Source organism: Etheostoma spectabile, chromosome 16 (assembly GCF_008692095.1).
Source record: "Etheostoma spectabile isolate EspeVRDwgs_2016 chromosome 16, UIUC_Espe_1.0, whole genome shotgun sequence".
Classification (NCBI taxonomy): domain Eukaryota; kingdom Metazoa; phylum Chordata; class Actinopteri; order Perciformes; family Percidae; genus Etheostoma; species Etheostoma spectabile.
In genome coordinates, this window is record NC_045748.1 from 4,450,683 (window position 1) to 4,473,475 (window position 22,793).

Here is a 22,793-nt window from a genome sequence, read left to right on the forward strand (position 1 = left end):
GGGGGGCTTTACAATATAAACTTCCTCTGGAAACATTGCCTTCATATCAGGCAAGCATCCCATTTAAATCATCTCTCTCATGTCTCCTGTTGTGTTGTGCTATGTGTGATTGTTATCAATGAATGATGTCTCTTCTTATGCAACTATGTGATCTTACGCTGCCATTTTGGCCAGGTCTTTGTTGTTCTTGGTTAAACTAAGCACCCCCCCAACTACATCACCACTAAATTTAAACAACCCTGTGGCTCGGCCAATGCCCAGCAGATTTACCATTCATAAACTTACGTGAGCTACATCTTAAGGAAAACATAACTGGACGGAACAATTGCTTTGTTCAATAAATGTCTGAATGGCCATTAAACCAAAGATCAAATGAATGATGGCATCCTACATCGCATTACCCTGGTGCCTTCAGTCTATGACACCAGTATGTAATTGAATAAACGATGTTCCATTTACCCAGGAGGCCATTAATCCCAATTTAATGCTTTTGGCGATGCATCTGAATTCACTTTCAATAGCCCGTAAGACCTTCCACCTCTAAGGACAGAAGGGTAAGTAATGTTCTATGAAAGCTTGATCGGCACATATGTTTTAAAAGCTGTACACATTGCCCTTGACACTGCTACAGCCTGCATTATGAATTTTATAATAAGGCAACTGCCCGGCTTCCTATATCCAAAGGATTTCTGAAGGTATGAAAAATTGTTGTCATGTAGAAACCTCAAATGAATAATTCATCTTTTTCTTCAAACCGAAATGGACAGCAGAAATTGTCTCAGAGGAAATGTGTCTTAAGTCTGGAAACGAGTTAGACCGTTAAGATTGAATTCTGTAATGACACTAGCGGCCAAATCTAATATGCTGCTCTAATACCTTTTCTAAAAGGACATTTGACGCTAGAGGTGTTTGACTGTGCCCGCCGCCCCCCCATTCCCCATTAACCTGGAGATCAAAGGATTACGACAGTAAGGACAAAGCAGGACATCTCTGCACATGGTCAATGTGACGACAAATAGAGTGTTTGTCGCCGCTGCATTCGTTCCACAGGTATAGTTACTAAAGTCAGTTCGCAGATTACAATATGACATCCAAATATGACCTACACCATGTCTCTTACTTGTACTGGATTTGCTCGCACTTTTTTATACTGTGCTTCTTTCTTCTTTTATGTGTTATTTTATCATTATTTGATACACTAATTAAAGACCACTGTGTTTGTGACATGTAATGCACCGACAAACCCGCACTCCATGGACACATTCTCAAAAGAACTTATAGGAATGTCTGAGACACATTCATCTTCAAAGGAGGATTACATTTCAAAGTCAAACCATTAAGTCGGAGCCTTCCATTTAGTTTCAAATGAATGATACACCTATAATTAGCTTTGATACCACAACTGTTAGGGAGAGCTGCGATAACACACGGCTGCATGCCTGAGTGTGTACACTGGCTTAGAATGGATTAGTTCATACGTGTGTGCCTAAAACAAACTTTATAACTGTTTGAAAACGTGTGCGCCTTGTGCTCTGGTATCTTAAGTACTGAGGGTGCCCACTCTCTGTTTTGTCTGTGTGTGTGTGTGTGTGTGTGTGTGTAGGAGAGAGTGAGCGTATGTCTCACTGGGAGTGTTATGCATCTAATTGCTGTATGCTTTAATAATTTACATTACCTACTCTCTGATGCCCATCATTAAAAAATGAGGGGATAACCCTCAGCTATATTAGTGTGTGCACGTGAGTATGTGTGCGTGTGTGTGGGTCTTTGTGCACGTTATGATGTGTTTGTTGCTTTTGTTTGCTTCGGTGTACTCACACATCCTCAAGAATGGGTGTGTTTGTGCGTATTGTTGGGAGAGTTTGTATTTCTGCACCTATTATAGAAGTGTCTAAGCATATCACTGCATGCCCCTTTCGAGTGTGCGCTCATGAACGTGTGTGTGCGTGCATGTATGTACGTATGTATGCACGGCCCTTGTGTGTATGTTCTCTGAAACTCTTCCGACCATTACGGTAAGTGTACATTATTCATTGTGGCCTGCCAAGATCATTATCTGCAGAGAGCAAAGATGGACAGAAGGAAATGAAAGCCTGGTTGGAGGAGCAGGGGAAGCACTTTTTGTCCTGTTCGATAAATGGCACAACATGCTTACCTTTTGTCACCACCTCCAGTTTAGTCATACTGTATTTTATCTCAGATCTTGGCGTCTAACCTCCTGAACTCAAATGTCACATCACAAGCACTGCGTTTTGTCTTTTGTTTTACAGCTTAATTAAACCTAAACTATAGCATGCTTGAAACTGAGTACCCATGAAAAAAGCATTGCAGAGGACCGTGGTCTCTGTCAGCTAGGGTTTAATTTCCACTGGGGGAAAAATCCCATTTGTGTCGCCCCCATTTTCAACATTTTTTCGTTCTATAAAAGGATTACCTTTTTTTGGCAAGTTTTGGCAATTGGTCCCTATTTAACAAAAACAATACATTGTTTTGTACTATTCTTTCTGGCTGAATTTATCATTATGATCAACTTAATTATTTCCTGGATTTTGTATTCCTCCGTGTCAAAGTCAAGATCTCACTAATAAAACTCGAGATCTCACAAAACAAAATTAAGATCTTGCAAGTTTGTCCCGTTATATATATATATATATTTTTTTTTTGTCAAAGTCAAGATCTTGCAAAAAACAGTCAAGATCACGCAAAAGTGTTAGTCACAAAAGTACATTTATTCACAGTACAGGTTTTATTTTATTTTTTTCTTAGTTTTTTTTCCACCTTTCCGTACACTACACGCACCGAAGAAGGCACAGTGCACCTTTTCACAATCCTTCCTTGCGATCAATTGTTTGGCCAAATTATATACTAATACACAATAATCACCTGTGTGACGGCCAGAGTACTGTTTCCTGTCAACGAGAGTATGTTCGCTGCATGAGGATGATCCAGCAGAACTGAGTTTACGAGAATCACAGTCAGAGGCTCGCAGCCCCGGTTATCCAAAATCTGTGGACCCACAATGTCTCTAAAAGAGAGTGTGTTCAGTCACACCTAATGCTCATGAAGCTCAAATCATCTTTCATACTTAAACAAAACTGAAGGTTGGATACAACTGTACAAGCCTATCTTTTTCCTTTTGCTTATTTCAAATAAGCAATATTCGTGAATGACGCCATATTAATGACTTGCATGCCCAGTGCAACAGTGCAATGTTTCTTTCATTCTGTCTTCATTTCCCAAAAGCATACTAACACTGTCAACTATCTATCTTTTCGTTGTAAGTCAGTTGTATAAATTACCATTGGGATAGTCCGCCTTAAGCCAAAGTGAATTAGGTTATTTATTTCTTAATAAGCTTTACAAAGATAATGCAACAGGACCGCAAAGGCACCACAGCATTTTATTTTTTTTTCTTCAACTTCATGCTTCAGATTAAAAAAAAATATATATATAAAATAAGATAGGAATTATGAAATGGACAAATGACAGCATAAAGATGCTAGGTCTGAGAGGAAGAGAAAACCCAAATAGAGAGAAACATAGAGGCCAACAAATCTAATTTGCAATTCAAATCTTAAAAGCTGAATGTCCACATTGACACCATTGAATTTGTGTGATTACACAGAGCAAACATCTGCTGCCATTATGACAGAAAAACTCAGGCGTGAAAATGCTGAGTATGTGAACTTTTTCAATCCAGCGACACCCCATTAGCATGGACGGGTTTTTATTTCTGGCCTTGTTTTTGTTGCATCTAGCAAAACATACAAAAACATACAAAACAACAGTACAGCAGCTATTTATTTCTCTAGGCTTCTCTTGTTGGGTTCATTTTCACAAATTATCCAATGTAAAAGTCTGATCTGACACACATTTAATTTTAATATTTTGCGGATCAGATGTTAAAGAAAGTAAGTGGCTCAAATCGATATTTATCAGAAATACAGAAAGGACAAAGAGAGAGAGAGAGAGAGAGAGAGAGAGAGAGAGAGAGAGAGTAGGGTGTAAAACAGAGTCTAAGAGAAAAGAAGAAACAAGGACTAAACTAAGAAGTTAAAGAGAGACAGAAAGCGGAGGGAGGCTGGGGGAGAAATGAGAAAGCAAACTGAGCATGGAGATTCAAGCAGACTCGCTAGACTGTAGTATTGCTTTGATGATTTCATCTTTCTCTCTGATTAGACCACGATAACTCTCCCTGCCATAGAAGCTAAAAGAAATCTGAAATTATTTCTTTTCTCTTCAGTTTTATGATACAGTTAATCTCACTTTATCCCACGAGTACAGACACGTGTGTATGTGTGTGTGTGTGTGTGTGTGTGTGCGCGCTCAAACAAGTTTTTTTATTTTTTGATTAAATTAGTCTCTCTGTTAACAAGGTTTTGAAGGAATGGTTTTGCAGATAAGCTGCATGTTGTTAAGTCTAACAAAGACTTTTAACAGATTCTTCTGAACATTAACAAATACAGTAAACGGAGGATAAAAGTTATTATTTTTTGTAATGACATTTTGTTTTTTATTTAAACAGAAGTGCACTACAAAAGGAGCCACGGAGGTGACATAGAGGGGGGGAAATAATAAGAAGAAAAAAATGTGGCCTACTTGGACAAACACTAAACTCGAGATCTCGAGATTGAAAGTCGAGATGTTTAAAAAAAAAAAAAAGAGAATACAAAAAAATAAAATAATTTGGCAAACTTGATTTGCTGACCGTCCCTTTGTTGGTGGAGCGGGTGTGTGAGGTAGGAAGGAGCCTGGTTATGTAGGGCTTTGTGGGTGAGGAGGAGCACTTTAAACTGGATCCATTGGGAAAAAGGGAACCAGTGGAGGTTCTGAAGGACGGGAGTGGTGTAGTTACGGGAACGGCTGCGGGTAAGAAGGCGGGCAGCAGAGTTTTGGATGTATTAAAGTTTAAGTAAGGCTTTTGCAGATGACCCATAGAGGATGCTGTTGTAGTCAATTGATGAAGACGTGAATCTTAATACATGTCATGAAGCAATGGATGAGCCAAACAAAATCAAAATAAATGGAGGTTAAAGGTGCTCTAAGAGATGCTGGGTGACATTACTTCTTGAAACAAGACTAGCTTTCCCCTCCCTTCTGTGCTTCAACGCACTAACCCCCACCCCCAAAATTCTTTTTGTTAGTTATTGCCTGGAACGCTGGACCACTGTGTGTGTATGCTTCGTGGTGCAGGTGGGCACAGTTTGGTTTGGTTACCATGTGGAGACCCTGGGAAATCTACAGAGACTGTGTTTTTTTACAGTGTGTTCTTGGGACAGGCAGCTTGTAGATAGTGAGGAGATGTTTGCTGCATTGTAACAAATGTTGCAGCCTAAAACACGTGTGACATCGCTTAGAGCAGCATAAAGTAACAAATGTCACCGGCCTCTGACAAGCTCTAGAAATGTGTTATTCACTCAGATCAGCGAACCGATTCACATTAGCTGTGTTACGGCAGCTGATTTCATGGTGAGTGGATGCACACTAACGTAACATCTGAACTAGAAAGTGTTCCGAGAGCATTTACAGTATAAGTGCCAAGGCTGCACAATCCTCTAAATGTGTTATTTTGATTATAGCATCTTTTCAACACCAAAAGTCAGCATTATTGCCTATTACAATAATGCTGACTTTTGGTGTTGAAAAGAAGAAGTACATGGCTTTGTACAAGGATGGATATTGCAAGGTGTAACGTGAATCCGACCAAAACCCATCGCAATTTTTACGGGAACCTCAGAGTTGATGTGTGTATGCGACATGTGTTCAAGAATAATGGCAACGTTAGTTTCCCATTAATTAACACCACTCTTGTGTTTCCAATTAGGAATGCTAAACAATGAGAAGCAGAGACTCTTTCCAACAGTGAATTAAAGACTAGTTTCACACTTTTGATTAGTGACAAAGACTTTGGGGAAGCAGATGGAAGGCTCCTTAAATTCAAACAGACACAGTTACTTGTAATGTATTATTGAGAATTGAGCACACTTCAACATAACAATTTGCTGTTTTGTGATAGAGGAAATGACAACTGCTTTATCAAGGATTTATGGTCAAGTACTTTTCAACGGTTGTGCTTGATGCTTGATGCTTTGTCTATTTGAATCAGCATAGAGAATAACCAATGCATCTGTAGTCATAATTTAACATCTTATTGAACTCCTTCATCTTAATAGAAAAGTCCCCAATGGCTTACATAACCCGCGATGAATGAAAGCAATTCAAGTGAATGCTTTCCACAAATCAAACACAGTTTCTGAAGGTTTGAGTCACACAAAGCTGCAGAGATTTCACCCCGCTGCAGCACGGTATTCGATCGGATTCCGTGTGAATCTGCCCTCCCAAACACTTGAAAGCTAACGAGGCAAATTTAGGCAGATGAGATGAACAGGTATGCTACATAATGTGTGGAAAATACACAGTAAGACGATGAATTAGATTGGCTCCTGATGCCTGCATGAAAAGAAAAGAAAAAAAAAAAAAAACGGCATCTGAAATTGAAAGAGAAAGAAACGCAGTAGGAAAAGGAGCAGAGTGAAGGGAATGATGGGAAGAGGAAGTAAGAGACAGCGTACACACAGACACACACACACACACACACACACACACGTCTTCAGATGTACAACTCAAAATGTGCCAAAAACAGCCGGGTTCATACTTCCCCAAACTGTAAAATAGATAATTAGACTTGTTATGAGTGTGTTTAACGTGTGTGTCTATGTGGTTGTCTGATGTGTGTGTGTGTGTGAGTGTGTGTGTGTGTGTGTGTGTGTGTGCATGCTGACTGTTTGAAGCAAAAGCCTGCGCAAATAACTAGCAAGCTTGAGCTTTCATTGCAGCGCGCACACACACACACACACACACACACACACACACACACACACACACACACACACACACCACCAATACAACCCACATTCTTGTCCGGCCAAGGCCAACATCTCTATGTTTTTCCACAATAAAAGCGGCTCATTCAACACAGGAGCTATGTTTGTGCGAGATTCCTTTCATCCGCCCACCGCAACATGTGTGTGTCTGTGTGTGTGTGTGTGAGTGTGCGTGTGTCTGAACATCCAGAAGGCAGTGTTTGTTTCTCTTAAACACAAGCGGAGTTTTTACTTCCCATACCCCTCTTTTCACATCATGCCTCTCAGCCCTATCTTTTTGTTTTTATGAAACATTTCTGGTGGTAAAACTTGATTGTTTTCATCCCAAAGTTAGCGCCAGTCCCAATACTTTTTTTTTCCCCACAACCTCATGGTCTTGTAAACATATCTTTACATTGCAGCTGTCAAATTAACTGCACACTTGCCTTCTTCTGTATCTTTTTCTCCTCTTTTCCCATCTCTCTATCCTTGCTTTTCTTTTCCCATGCTGTTGTGTTCTGTGGGGTATATCATCCTTTGGGACCATCCCATTAAGCCACAGTCCAGGCTCACAGATGCCTGCTCCCCAGAGAGAGGACCAACAAGCTGGTGTAATTGAGACAGCTCCAGGAAGACAGCCGTGCTGCAACTACGTCTTAGTACTTGGGTTCTTACAAAACAAAATGATCCTTTATTTATCAGAGACAAAAACAGTATATACTGCCCCTACTGCTGGTACAGCTACTGTACCGGTGAAACCAAGTCTGTTCCCACTGATACATCTACTGCTACGCTTGCTACTAAAATGCTATATACTTACTACAGCCTCTAGTGATTCTGATACTGGTACTCAGAGAAGGCAAAAGTACTCACTTTCCGTACTTAAATTGAGCTATTTAACTCAAACAAAGTCACACAAACTTGCTTTTTTACTATTAAGTTATTTGTAAAACCCACAGACAGACGTAAAGGGTTACCAATAGCACTGATTTAAAAAGAAAAAGAAAAAAGTACAGTACACATTAGGTACATGCATTTAGTTATCACTTTATTAGGTACACCTACCTGAAACTAATGCAGTCTAATAAAACAGTCTGACAAAAAAAAAACTCCACTCATGAAGCTTCTTAAAATTGTTTTTTGGAATGAAGAGATTTCTTCATTTGTTTCAATAGTGGTTTCTAGGTGCGGCGGAACGCATTCCTGACGCACATCAGTCTGCCCGTATATTATCATCGGTTTAATAAGTCAGTGAGTGAGCGAGAAACAATCTCATTTGAAAGTGCAGATTAGTTTGCTGCATCAAATAGAAAAGCCTGAATAGACTAAATGGAGAAGTCCCTTTTATCCTGAAGCGTGAAATTGCGTTAGGGCCCAGTCCATTACACACACATGTAAGGATATATGGGGGGAAAATATAGTGAGCATGCATACTCTTATGAATATGTATGTGATGCATGTTGAAGTCTGCATATACACTTACACATTTGGTTCTCTAGTCACTTACACACATCTATACATTAATTTCCTTCCTCACTCTCTCATTAATTTTCTCCTACTTTCTTCTTATCCATATGCACACACATTGTCTCTCTTTGTCATACTCTCTCTTCGTGGCCCACACACCTCCACTGATACCACAGGCTTGTTACACTCCCTATTTCTGAGCAGTGAAGGGATGCTTACTAATTAGCACACTTGCTGTGAAGCAGGCAGCAACTAAAATCTAAAGAGTATAGAGGAAACATTTTCTAGAACTGCGGTTAAAATGTAAGTGAAGCTAAGACTGTTTGTCATTTATGAAATAAATGACAATGAAATATATGACAAACAGGAAAAACTGAGTTGTAGGTAGGAAATAGAAATATCTCTGCGTGGGACTTTATATTTTATGTAATACTTGCCAATGGCTGCCCTGGAATTTAAACTTTTATAATGCGGATACGTGACAGTCTATTTTTGATGAGTTCTCCTGCAAAGTGACACAGCAAATCTGAGTAGTTTCAGGAGACAAGGGTATAAAAAGTTCTACTTTGGCCATGTCCAGACATGAACCCAGAGTTATCCCTTTACTTTCCATAATACTGATTGACTCTAATGCCTCAACAACAAGTTATTTGTTCATTATATAGCTTTACTCGTGTCAGTGCCTTTATGCATTCTACACGTCTATGTAGTTATGTACATAGTGTTTTATGGGATGATAAATCCACTTCAAACTAATCCCGTTTTTTAGACAGCATGTTATATTCTATAGTCACCTGATTAGGCTATAGAAGATAACAGAACATGTAGCAAAAAATATAACTATTTAGGCAATTACGTTTTTAGCTTTACATATTTGATAGGTACTGCTTGATGTATTGCCATTACTTTGATAGAATATAGTCAAGGGTGAATTCTTCAGTCAGATATTAGGGGGAAACAACCAGTTGGGGTAGTGTGGTAACATGAATTTCAAAACTCTGCACCACAATGATTTATTATTTTTATTCAGGAATTTAACTGTCATGTAAACCCGGAAATACAAATAAAAAATCATTAAAATCCTGAAGTCAAGTGTCATCATGCAACAAATAAAACAACCACAAAGTGGTCTGTAGCCTACAGCTGTGCTGTTAGTTTTGTAGTTTTCTGCTAGCATGCGGCCTGATGTCTGAGCTGGGAGCTGGCTGCACGACGACTTAATCACCATGAAGACTTTTTAATGTTCTGTCAGACTATACCTACTCGAGAGTCTGCTCTTGAGACTCTGCTTTAATTTTTGGGACAATTAGGGCAGGGTTCGGGATTCGGGACAACTGCTTGGATTTCGGGAATGTCCCAAATTTTTCGGCACGTCTGGTCAACCTAGGTTGGGGGGGTCCCCGTCCCCGGGAGCAATTACTGTAAAGTGGTCTTACGGTAGAAGTGGGGTTACAATATTCTCTGAGATCGGTCGAATGTAAGAATGTTTTTAAAACTCAGAAAGATGAGACTAATGATTGTGTTCGGTTTCTGTTCTTTGACATCAAGCTTCTGTAGAGTTTTTGGTTTGTGGTTTGGGACCGCCAAGTCTAAATGGATGTGCCAGAGCTGGCTGAAAGGCTCTGTCGGAGAGGACAGTATTACCTATCAAAACATTTGTCATTTGAATGCGTTTTTCGGGCACATACAAACATCTATGTGCAAATTCAATTTGCCTACGGGCATGTTTTCATGGATATCTGACCATTCCTCAGTTGCTTGACGTCAATGGAGCAAACTGCTCAACCTCACTGCTGGACACTGAGCCAGGTGGAATACTTTCTGGTTAAAGCCACGTTTCTTCTCTTCCTCAAACAAACACACACACGCACACACACACACACACGTACACAACTGTAAAAGGGCAGAGACAGCCCAGAAATTTCTATTTCACTGGACACTAATCATGAGGGAACAGGCCTTTACCTTCTTGGCACACACCACACTAAACAGGCAGTGACAGCCGCTGACGCACGGAAACACACACATAAACACACAAAAAGGCTGCTGCAAGTCTTGGCATAAACAAAGATGCGTATGCGACAAATTAATATGAAGTGCACAAAAAAGGCACCCACAAGCAGCAACACTTACACACACATACACACACACACACACACAAAGCACAAAGCACAGGCATTACTGTCTAGGTGCGTATCAACTGTAGGAAAACGGAGCAAACAGAGGAGACAAGATAATAATACAATCAGACAGTTTATTCCACTACCTCTAGATGGGCAATTAGAGTGAGAAAGGGAGAGAGACACCAAAGAAAAGCAGAGAGAGAGAGAGAGAAAGAGAGAGAACCCAATGAACCCTGGCTCACTTCAATTTACACATAATCTTTTTTTTTATGAAGAGTTTGATCAAAAGGCACTTTTGAATCAAAGATAAATTACATAATGTATTGACCCAAGGACCATTTTAAACCAGTTAATGCAATGACAAGTCATCTTTAAAAGAAATGAGCAGGGTGTGCAGATATGACAGGAAGAAAAGGACAGAAGAGAGCAACATTATGGTGCTCTAATGTTGGTATAGGAATGTAGGAGATGAGAGGAGAGAGAAGGAGAGCAATAAAGTAGAGCAAGAATAAGAAAGGGTTAAGGTATGGGTTGACTCTGATTGGATAGATGGAGGAAGGAAGAAGGTGTGGAATTATCCAAGGCAAAAGCAAGCAAAGAAGGTTTAGGACAGCAACAGTGCATCTTACACTGCCAATTACCAGATATGCTTTAACAGTTTTGTTTCATGTAGGACATTTGAGTGGAACGGAGCTGGAGCATTGCAAATTTAATTGGAGCAAGGGGCGGCATTTTAGAAGACTAGAAGTGATGCTCCAGCTGCTCAAGTTTAGTCGCTAAAGTATGCTCCAGTTGGCTTTAAAGCCACAAAACACAAAAAACATGCGCCTAATATTGTTTTTACGTGGATGTCTGCCCTTTCCAGAATGCCCCAGTTTGACCACTCTGGCAACTAAATCTGCATGGATTGCTCTATATTACCACATGTTTTATACCCAGTTGCCCATTAACTGTGTTGGCGTGTTCTGTCATCTTTTGGTTTCACCTGAAAAAGCCGTCACTTCTGCATGATTTGGAAAATAGTAGGTTTTATATATATCTAGCAGAGGACATACAACATCTATTTTACTTTTTCTCATCAAAGCATGCACAATTTCATATTTTGCTAAATCTTCACAAAGATCCTGAATCCTGCTTTCTACCTTCACTATTTCCTGTGTTGGGCTCCCATTGCTTAAACTAAGCTTCTCTGTCTCTAGCTGTGCTTTATCTAACTTAGTCCCCCTCCACTTCAGCTTCTTCCCGGGGAGACTTCCACTACACCTATCCCATTTGATCTACGGGCCCCTGTTATGAAATGCAGCAACATACTGTTTTGCATGTGCAGCTTTCTCCTCTTTCTCTAACCCATCTGCATTTTTACACAGCGGCTTGAACTCTCTCTGTGTTTTTATATGCTACATCACTTATGACGTCCGCAACATCGTTCACATCTGCCAGCCAATCCCCAGCCTAAGTAACTCTTTACTTTCCATGTGCTTTTGTTAAATGGCGCAGTGGATATGACACATTGCTTTGGTGTGGGTGACCTGGGTTAAATTCCCGCTGCGATACATGGACCAATGCATCCCTGAGCAAGACACTTAACCCATGGTTCCTCCAGAGGCATGTGGCCTCTGACATAGCAATTGTAAGTTGCTTTGGATAAAAGCGTCAGCTAAATGACATGTAACGTTAATTGAAATACTTGTTTTGACTGTTTAAGGTGATTTTTTTCATGTACTAGGAAAACATATACAAACAGATTTCCTTCTTTTTGTATTTAAACATTTAACATTGAGGAGAAAAAGGTTTACTGATTTAAAGGCTGGCTAGTTAGTTTGCTAGCTTATTAATTCCACAAAATCAACAATGCTTACATGCTACACTGGTGACAGAATATGAGCTAAAAAACGTTGTCACCTATCTGACAATAGCAATGCTTTTCTATGCTGTAAAAAGAGTGTGGATGAAGCATTAAGTTGTTCAATTTTACTCATTTAGCAACTGACTGGCTAGTTAGCTTGCTAGCTTGCCAATTCCATTGAGCTTTTATACTACATTGATTACAATTAATAAGCCGAACAGCCGGCTGGTGGCTGAGTCTAACAGACTCACTCCCCAGGCGGGAAGTGAGGCGGAGGGGCAGTTAGACCCAGCAGGAGCGCAGAGTACGCTAGGGAGGATTGGGAAATGATTTTTCCGGTTCACATATATCTACTGAAATACACCCACTGTAATGCAGCACTTTCCGTTTTGATCCAATGTGTTTCATTCTTTTTTACCACTTGCTCGATTGGGCAGGGGAGTTGTTAGTTTTATTTGCCCTATGTGGCATTTTACTTGCTGTGGGCAAATTGGGGCACCCTCATTTTTTAGCCCTGAAATACATTTGCAAATGAAACATTTCCAACAGCTTTATATAGCTAATGTAACCTCATAAGTTTTGCTGTAGAATGATACCTTAAAATCTGCTGAGATGTGCCTTTGAGTAATACCTTCAAACTATCTCAACAGGCCAGAATGCAATGCAGTCGTTACATAAAACTGATTGATTAGTATTTTGTAGCAGTTTGTGTAGGAGATGGAGATTAGCCTAAAGCCACAATATACATACTAAAATACATGATGTTCAGTGAGGACAGCAGGAGCACACTAGAGTGTACCGCTGCTTATACACACCAATATACAGAGAGAAAAAACGACAAGAAGAGGAGAAAGTAATGGGTGGTATGGGATAGACTAGGGGGCGGTATAAGAGGATTAGTAGAGGAGAAGGATAGAAATGGAACAAGATAGAAACAAAGGGATCAGGACAGAATTTTAATGTATGAGGAGGGAAAAAGTATTAGCAGTCAGGGGAGAAAAAATGACAAATGGGTGAGAGTGGTGGGTGAGAGTGATGGATGAACCGAGTTGTGGAAGGATCGAATGAAACATTATGTAAAGGAAACAAAAAACTACCAAAATATTAAACTCCAGTCTTGAGATAACACTACCTTGGCTGATCTTCAAAGCCCTTGGAGCTCTACCTAGGATCAAGCTTAATGTGTTTGTGTGTACAGGTGCTCATTGCTCCTTTACATTGAATCCCCAGAAAACATAAGGTCTAATCTGACATGTACATGCATATACAGTTTAGAATTCGACAAAACACCTAATGTTATTAAGAAGAAAAATACTGAGCATTTTTATGAGGATTTTTGCCACACCATCTCGTCACATCAGCATTGAGTAAGAGCAAAAGGGAAAACAATCTGTCTTGCCAGATTACTCCTGATACCGAATGGATACAAAGAGGCCAAAGCACACACACGTTCGAGTTTCCCTCATGGCTGGCCATTGACTTCTTAAAGCGGGCCCATTGTCCCATTTGTTATGGTTGTCTGCTACAATAAAGTGATGGGACTTGCTGTTGTCCTGCAAATAGAGCAAAAAATGGAGAGAGAAGAAACTGGGGTAATTTGGAGCATAGAAAGAGAGCAAAGGGAGAAGGATGCAGTGACAATTGTGCTAAGGATGAAAATTCATAATGCAAAACCTACAGCCTGAAACAGAAGACAGTGAAGACACATAACAGTGGTAATTCACTGAGGTATATTCCTTTTGACATTTCCTTTCCTGTCCAAGCTGTTACTGACATATCACTGGACAACCAAGATGTACTGTGGCTTGATTTACGCTTAGCATTTAAATTCTCATCCAGTCTTCCAGACAGACTGTGTAGTTTATGCTTTATTGATTCGTGCAGGAGTGTCCTATTATCTCTGAAGGAGTCAGAAGTCAGCTAAAGGACAAATCCTCTGGCGCGGCAGAAAGTCCCGGTCTTGCTTGAGGACACTTGGTGGCACTGCAGACTTCGGCAAAACCCAAGAAACTAACTATTTGTCATTCTACAGAGGAGTGTTTTGGCAGGCCTCACCTTCCTCTGGATAAAAGACAGACAGGATATAAGTTCAGTTTTCCTCAGTTCTTCATAAATCAGAATCATTCTGTGGCAGTACAAATGCTAGAGACATCACGGTTGTAATCAAGATTTACTTTCATATCTATTTCTGATAAAAAACTGTTACCTGTTAGAATTTGCCAATCCTTTAGGTGTTACCTTCCAAACATTTATCAGAGTTTTAAAGACTTCCAAATACTCCTTTCACAACGGTTCAGCCGACTGGGCTGCTTCTCTTACTGACAAGAAACGAGAACTGAGTCACCAGCCACGGTTGATGAACTGTTGGATTAAATTCTAAGGCTGTGTAAATCCTCCATGCAGGTGTTTTCTATTCAGTATGATTGACCGAGTACTGGGAAAAGCAGGAAGAGTAATTAAAATGGAAGCTGAGTAGTTAGAGCGGTGCCCTTACATGTGGGGGGCAAATACTTCCTGGTTTAAACAGGAAGTCCCAGAGGAGGTGGAGCTCTACGTGCTCGCCCTCCTCCATAGCGATCTGTCTGCAAGGAGACAAGACAATTCCATTACCCAGCGATGCAGCATGGGCCCCCTGAGTGTGTGTGTGTGTGTGTGTGTGTGTGTGAAGATACACACAAAAACAAGCAGCCCACAGAGAGGAAATGGATACCAATTGGAGTGTGTTTGTGTGTGAGAGTTGAAATAAGTTGCCTCAGGGTAAGAAATGCACATCAATCTAACAAGAGAACTCACTCTTTCAACTCATCCTCAGTGAAGCTAAAGGCAACCATTTTGTGTCTGTATGTGTGTGTGTGAGTGTGTGTGTGTGTGTGTGAGTGTGTGTGTGTGTGTGTGTGTGTGTGTGGAATGGATGGATTCTTTAACTGTGAACTTGATGAGCGTGTCCACTCTACTTTTACTCACATTACCTTTTGGGTTCAGATATGGATGAAGGCTACACATGTATTGGCTACAATTAAGGTTAGAGAAAGGCTCCAGAGAGTGAACATAGGTCACTGCAATGTCTGCAATGTAAACTATCCTAATACGGCCTTTGCGTTTGCATCTTCCAGTTGGCGCAGAGGGCAGTACAACTCCTTCCTTATTTGTTGGATTGAGAGAGAAAGACAGTGACTGAAGGAGTGACAAATTTTAAGAATAAAGAAAGAGCAGGTTTTTTTTTTACCGTGTGACCTTCTAAGTGAGCTTTCCCTTTTTCTAAGGTTTTTTTAGTACTAACCACATGCATGCAAACACACCTCAACAAAAGCCAAATGGCCTCATAACACAACCCACGGCCACAACGCTGGCGGTTAAGGCTTCTGTTATCATTTGGAGCGCTAAGAAAAAGTCTACACCGCAACAGGGTTTACGTAATGGCACCGCTATGATCTGAGGGCGGCTCAGACAGGATTTGTTTACAAAAATGAGACAATGCCAAACCTAGAGGAAGTACCCCCTTTCTTGTGTGATGATTTATGGTATACATTCATTACCAAGCAGACACCACTCTGGCACACAATATACATGTTGTTCTTCATTATACTGTAGATGTTGAAAATATTGTCATTACAGAGATGGGAGTGCTCTGGCTAGAGTGCCCTATTTGTCCTATGAATTATCTGTCAAGAATCGGGGGGAGGTATTTTTCTTGCCTAGTGTCAGCTGGCAGGCTACATGATGGATGGCTAATAGGCTCTAAAGATGAGATGGAACCGAGATTTTAGATATGCATGGCCTGATGTTTGAGGGGCTACAGCAATTGCACAGCTCTAGACAAAGTCTTTATATATTTTAACGCTAACCGATTTTTAACGCTAACCGATCCAAAATTGATTCTCAAGTCAAGAAAGGCTTCAAAGTCAAAAAACTTTGACTTGGTGTTTCCCTTGGTTACCGTCTAACAATAGCAATATCTAGGTTATTTTGTAGAAAAAGAAGAAGAGGAAGAACATTTCCTGGAGTGAGACTGCTCCACTGCGCTGGCACTACATCCCCATCAGTGGAGAATACTCTAGTTCCAGGATCGCATGGGTAGCGTTTAGCTAATTCGGCTCGTACCTTGCATTTGAAACGAGTCGTGTAAACCTTCTTCTTCCCCAGGAGATTGTAGTTTCCAAAGACTGACTGGCTGAATTTCTTGGTGCTCCATTGTCCAAGAGCTAACATTAGTAGCCATACCGCTCGCTGAAACTCCATAAGCTACGTAATCTATGGCTAGGTTATCTAAATAATTACTAAAGAAGCTGGAGTGCGTATGGCAATTCAACATTGCCAGATGGAAGGACAACTTTTCTAAAAATCGATTTTTGGAAGTTGTGAATCGATTCAGATTCGTAAAAGATAAGAATCGAGATTCTTGCGTGTATCTGCGTGACTTTTTGCCCCACCCCATTATGTATACGTGTGGGTGTATGTGTGTATGTGTGTGTATATACACACACACACACACACACACAAAAACACACACACACACACACACACACATCATCTGTGATGACACTTAATGAGAAATGACTTCATTAGAAGGTGTGAATTCTAAATTATGTCCCAACTCAATGTTGTAACTAACTTGCACTCGTATTGGTTTAATAGCTTAAGGTCTTCTAACTGACTGGTTGTTTACTGGCAGAATATGAGTCTTGCAGACTGACTGTGTGACAGGTCACCATGGTGACTGGAGGCTGGATATATGACCCACTGCAGTTGCGCTTGTGTTAGCCCATGTTGTGAAGCTATAAATTGTTTAGCTGACGGCCACTGAAGAGAGCAATTGATGGAAAACTGGACAACGCTGGAAAAGGGCAGGGCAGCAATAACTTTCCTGTTGTGACAGCAAAGGAAAAGGATGTTGTATTTCACCAAAGAGCATTCAAGTTTTATGACCGCTTATTTATTAAATTATAATAAACATTTACTGTCCATGCTATTTCATTTTTCTTTACCAGTCTGTCAGTTCCTATCTCTCTATCACTGATAGTGTCTAAAGATATTATCCAGAATGTACTGCTGTGTGTCTGTGTTAATGTGTGTATCCCTGACTGTTTGCTTCCAAACGAGATAGGCTCCTTTCCTTAACCATAGGGCAACAAATAATGCTATGTGTGTAACAGCTGAACACACCTGTACACAAATACACAGACCCAAGCCCTTGCTTCTATCCATCAGCATATACACGTAAACAATTTGATATTTATGCATATTTATTGTTTCTTTTAAGCAGCTTTGTATCTATCCAAAGTGACAGACAGAATATAAACACCCTACAGCTATAAACAGTGGTGCAATAATGCAAAGAGGAAGAGAAACAGACATCACGGCGGCACTAAACTTTTACATAAAAATACAAGTCAGCGGGCACGCAACCGCGGTCGCCCCATGCTGACATTATGTTGACACTAAATCAGATCACAAAAGCTCCATAAAACTGGTGTGAAGGTGGAGCAAGCACACACACGCACGCACACACACACACAGGTTCAGGGTCATAGTATGACGTCCTCTGTTCCTAATGCAAACCAGTGTAAACACAGCCGCCACAAACTAGAAGCCAAAACACAGAGGCAGAGAGATGTGGAGTGGAAGAAGACGCATGGAAGGATCTGGAGAATGGTATCGAGAGAATGAGTAGCAAAGATGAGAGAGACAGACGGGCAGGAAAGAAAGGATGGATGTAGGAAAGGAATGGAAAAGATAAAAAAAAGAGAAAGAGCAAGGAGGAAATCACTAATTTTGAAGTAGAAAGAGACAAAGGGTGAAGGAGAAGATTTTAAAAAGGCATTGACAGATGGATCTGCGCTGTCCTCCAGACAACACTTCCACCCGTGTAAAACATAACAAGCCCTCGGTGTACATAATGAACACCACATAAAATTAAACTATCATCACGATGGTGATCACGACAAGTGTAGCCTGTCATGATGTTGTTATCACTGTAATGCGCGAGACTTTAAAGTTTTGTAGGTGACAGTTAACATAATGAAAAAGATGATAAAATAGAGAGAGAGAGAGAGAGAGAGAGAGAGAGAGAGAAAAAGAAAGAGAGAGAGAGAAGACCAAGAGCAAAAGAGAAAAGTAGAAATAGCGGGACACAGTGCGGTTGTGATAACAGGTATAAAGATAAGGCAGATTGACAAAGAGTGAGAGACAAAGAGGAAGAGTATGTGATGAAGATCTGGGTTTTTGTAGTTTAAATGCAGAATTAAAGTCAATGTTGCCCCAGTGTGTGCCTTTGACGTGTCATAAAATCACCAACTGACATCAAGACAATTACAGTACATTCGCCTCCAGGGTAGATCTCTACGGCGTTGTTCTCAAAAACGTCTAACTGATCCCTGATGAATGTTACACCGTGCAACTATATCTCTGTAATACACATACACACACACACACACACACACACACACACACACACACATAAATAAGTACATGCACACACGTGCACACACATGCACTAGCTTGCACGCAGACACAGGGTATACATCTATCCTTCTCACACACACATACACACACAGTAAACATCTATCCATCTCTCTCTCTCTCAAGCAAGCACACACACACACACACACACACACACAGGTCTGTTTATGCATTACATCATTCACCCTGCTGACACAATCTACCATAACATAAAACTCTCATTAATTCAGTATTGGTTCAGCATTCAGTAATTCATCATTGCCGATATGATTAACCAAACTGTCAGAATACCATACAGTCTCATTCATCAAACATTTGCATGGGAATGTTACATTTAACTTACAGCCTGGAATAAACTCATGATGGCCGGTGTACTTGGCTTTCTATCGGTTCTGTTGACAAGCGGATGGAATGGTACAAGTGTGGTTTCCTGTTTATCCGATGGGAACCTTGTCAATTTGTCCCTATACTGCTGTGTTCATTTCTTACATAGGATTGGCTTTAAATGGGATCAAAGCCTTTTACGGTGGTAACATTTTGGCTCAGCTCGGGGGGAGAAACATTACAAGTCTAACTTTCTTTCAATCTACAATTTCTGATTTAGACTCGAGGTGGATTTTATAGTACGGTGTCAAAAATAAGACATTTGGTATAGACAGATTCTTCAATGCCATGGGAATGATGAATTAAGGGGTTCTCCACTGCAGTGTATCAAAATGTGTCACATTTGGCAGCTTTTTGAAATAGCCTGCCATGACTGATGCCAAAGATGTATCTAATTTCACCTGCTAGCCAGCTAGCAGCTGCAGCATGACTCCTGTGGAAATTGAATTTAAAATGTTGCCTATTCCTCATACTTCCAACAGACTCACATGGAGGGTGATAGAAAGTGAACACGTACACATGAGAAAAGGCTGGCCGGTGGAGATAATGCAGGAGTGAATCCCTGTTGGTTTTTGTCTGCTCCAATAAGGAAATCCACTGTTCACTAGAAACTGTTTTTCATTTTCAAGTCATTTAAGAATAGACATTAGCCATTGCATTATGCACTAATTCAGTAACATACTGTATGTTTTCAAACAGCCAAAATCAGGGAGAAGGAGGTGGGACTTGGCACAATAAATGTGAGGTATAAATGGATGTAATGTAACTAAAATTAAAAATGCGCTCATGCTGTTTTTTTTCTTTTCTTAGATCAAGCCAATGCTGCTTATTTGCTTAAATGCTTTAAGGAACATGTTGACAATGTAAGTATTAATTTATTTGCAAAGAAACTCCCGTACACTGTCTAACTTGCAAAAAAGATATAAAGTTCAATAGTAGGCAACGTTTTGGTACTAGGCATATCAGGCAGATTTTGAAAGTAAACCTGCTTGTCCCCCTCCGACGCACCTGTGTCCCATTATAGATGTGCAAAGTACTTTTCTGTACTAAGTATTGATTCATGAAAGTGATAAAATACAATAATGTTACAGTCACCTAATTTTATAACTAGCCATGCAGAATCATATGTTAAATTAACAATAACATCTAAGGAAAACCTTCAAATAATGAACAAAAGGATTTCTGTTACAAGTGGGGATTTTCAATAATTATAATAACTATAACAATTACCATATTTACCAAAGGTGTTTTCTTTCCAATAATCCTCAGGGCAATTTACCATTTACAGGTCGATCCTATCTCCACGTCATTAATATGCAATGTCCCAGTGTATAAAACATTTCCCGTCCGAATAATGGATCTCAAAGGAGGCCAGTGCCAACTCACAGGCCACTGTGACGTGCCGATGAAGTGACCCTCATTTAGCTTTTGTATGATTATTAAAATGCACATCCATAACTGCAAAATGACCAAATGTCATTTTAACTACTCATCATTTAGAGTTGGTCAGCTGGCAGCGGCAGTTACAGTAGTATCACAATTCAAATTTTATATTCAGCCCTCCAAATATTATAACTAACTAATAAAATTGTCATTTAGGGTTTTTACTTTGCAAACAACACAAATATGTAAAATGATATGGATTGAATTGGATATGGAGCTCCAAAGTAATCAAATTATATCATAATTAAGAAATTAATAATTATGTGGATGAATGATTGAAAAATATTTATAAATGAAACAATCATTTGTGTATAATTTGAGCCATTTATCTTTATAACACACACTTTTCATTCTATTATAATATATACTGTATAATGGCATTTTCCCCAATAACACTTTCATATAATTATATATATATAATTTCACTTTTTATTTGATAATGCCACTTTTCATGACGGATATGTAGTCATCGCCCTTTCACCTCTCAGCCAATCATGTCCCCCTTAAGCTTAAGATTTAGCCAGTTAGCACCTGTTTGATTGACACAGTGGTGACATCTTAGAACCACTCACAATTCAGCAACCAGCAGCCTGTTGCACTAGCTGACAATACGCTTGATAGTATAAGTTCATGTGTTAACATGGAGCCAGCAGGACAGCCAGAACAGAGCCAGAACAGAGCCAGCACATAGAGCATTACATTTCCATTGCGCTTGAAGTCTTGAAAACAACTATTAAGTACAGCTGCAAGAGTTCTATATTCTTGTAAATTGTTTTGAGCCTTTCCTTTTGCACAGACATAACGTTACATGCTCAAATTCATAACATCTCTCATTATTAATTAATCTGTTTCACTTGGAGTCGAAATTGCATCGTGGTCGGTAACACCGCTCATTTCTATTCTGCAGCAATGACCCAGTTTCCCCTTTGAGATGATTAAAGATTCATCATGTCTTATTTGAAATGATATCCGGCGGGCAATTGTCTGGCTACTCACTGCCGATGTGTAGGTAGATGGTGTCCCGCCTCTCCCCGTGAGGGTTCTGGAAGCAGCTGTAGAGGCCGTTGTGGCCCAGGTCCACTTCGGTCAGTATCAGTCTGGGACCCTCTAGATGATGCTGGGCCTTCACATCTGTCCCGTTCACCTTCCATGACACCGACGCGTCGTTGTCCAGGGAGCCGCACTGCATGGTGACATCACTGCCCATTCGCTCATACTGGTTCCTCGCAACTGGAAACACACACAGGCAGAGGTTGAGTGTTAGTAATATCAACAGATAATGACAAGTGATGCATCTGCGTGGTTACATCACTGCTCTATGTACATACTGACTCGGAGCACATGGAGACAAGACAGGGAAAATCAAAACCTTTACAATTATAGCAGTACATACAGCAGGAAAAATATTCTGTGAGGGGACATGCATGCTTTTTCTGGTTTATAGGAATTGCAAGAAACAGGCACAAGCAAAAGCAGAATTTTATCATTTGAAAACGTTTTTTTTAACAATATAGTAAAGTATATTGATAAATGGAATTGTTATTATCCGGCTTAAATTCTTTTGAAAGTCAATCACTTTTGGGTTATTTATTACTGTCCACCAATGCAATTTGCTTAGCCACTGATTTGCAGGGGTGGGGGAAAGAAAAATCAATACAGCCGAGTGTCGCTGTTAGGATTTTCAAAGGACTGAGCCCCATCTCACCGCCATGCTTCCCTTCTGGGCAGCTACCTGCCTAAATGCACGTCGTTTGGACTAAACACATGGCTGCATTGCACTGTACACACTGTGCTGCTATTCTGCACAAGCTGCACTTTAACACGCTGTGCCCAAGCTCCTCCTTTATATCTATATGCCATATTTGTATGTGTTTTTTTATTGTATTTATTTCCTGGAATTATACTGACACAAGCTGAGGGAACAACATTTTCATTTTTTGTATGTACGGAAGTAGACATGACAATGACAATAATGTTGTAGTTTGTGTTTCTTGTTTCAATTACCCACCACTCACCATGGCTCTTTGTTTTCATTATCTTTATTTATATTTTTCCATTCTGAGTACTTACTTTATCAACACTCTTTTTATTATGGTCACACTTCAATATCATTTACATTATGGTTACTTACTTTTGCTGTATTATTTAATTACATATTATTCAACTTAATTTCACGTCACTTACTTAGTTACATTGCAATATTTTCCG

General features: G+C 40.0%; 1 protein-coding gene across 2 annotated transcripts in view; it reads right to left on the reverse strand.

The window, feature by feature from the left end:
• The window catches only part of cntfr (ciliary neurotrophic factor receptor), a 252,365-nt gene that overhangs the window by 84,781 nt on the left and 144,791 nt on the right, over positions 1-22,793 (reverse strand). For both annotated transcript variants that reach the window (XM_032539218.1, XM_032539217.1), the window contains one exon: positions 21,582-21,815. In XM_032539218.1, the coding sequence (XP_032395109.1) occupies positions 21,582-21,815 (234 nt within the window). The remainder of the gene's footprint in view (positions 1-21,581; positions 21,816-22,793) is intronic.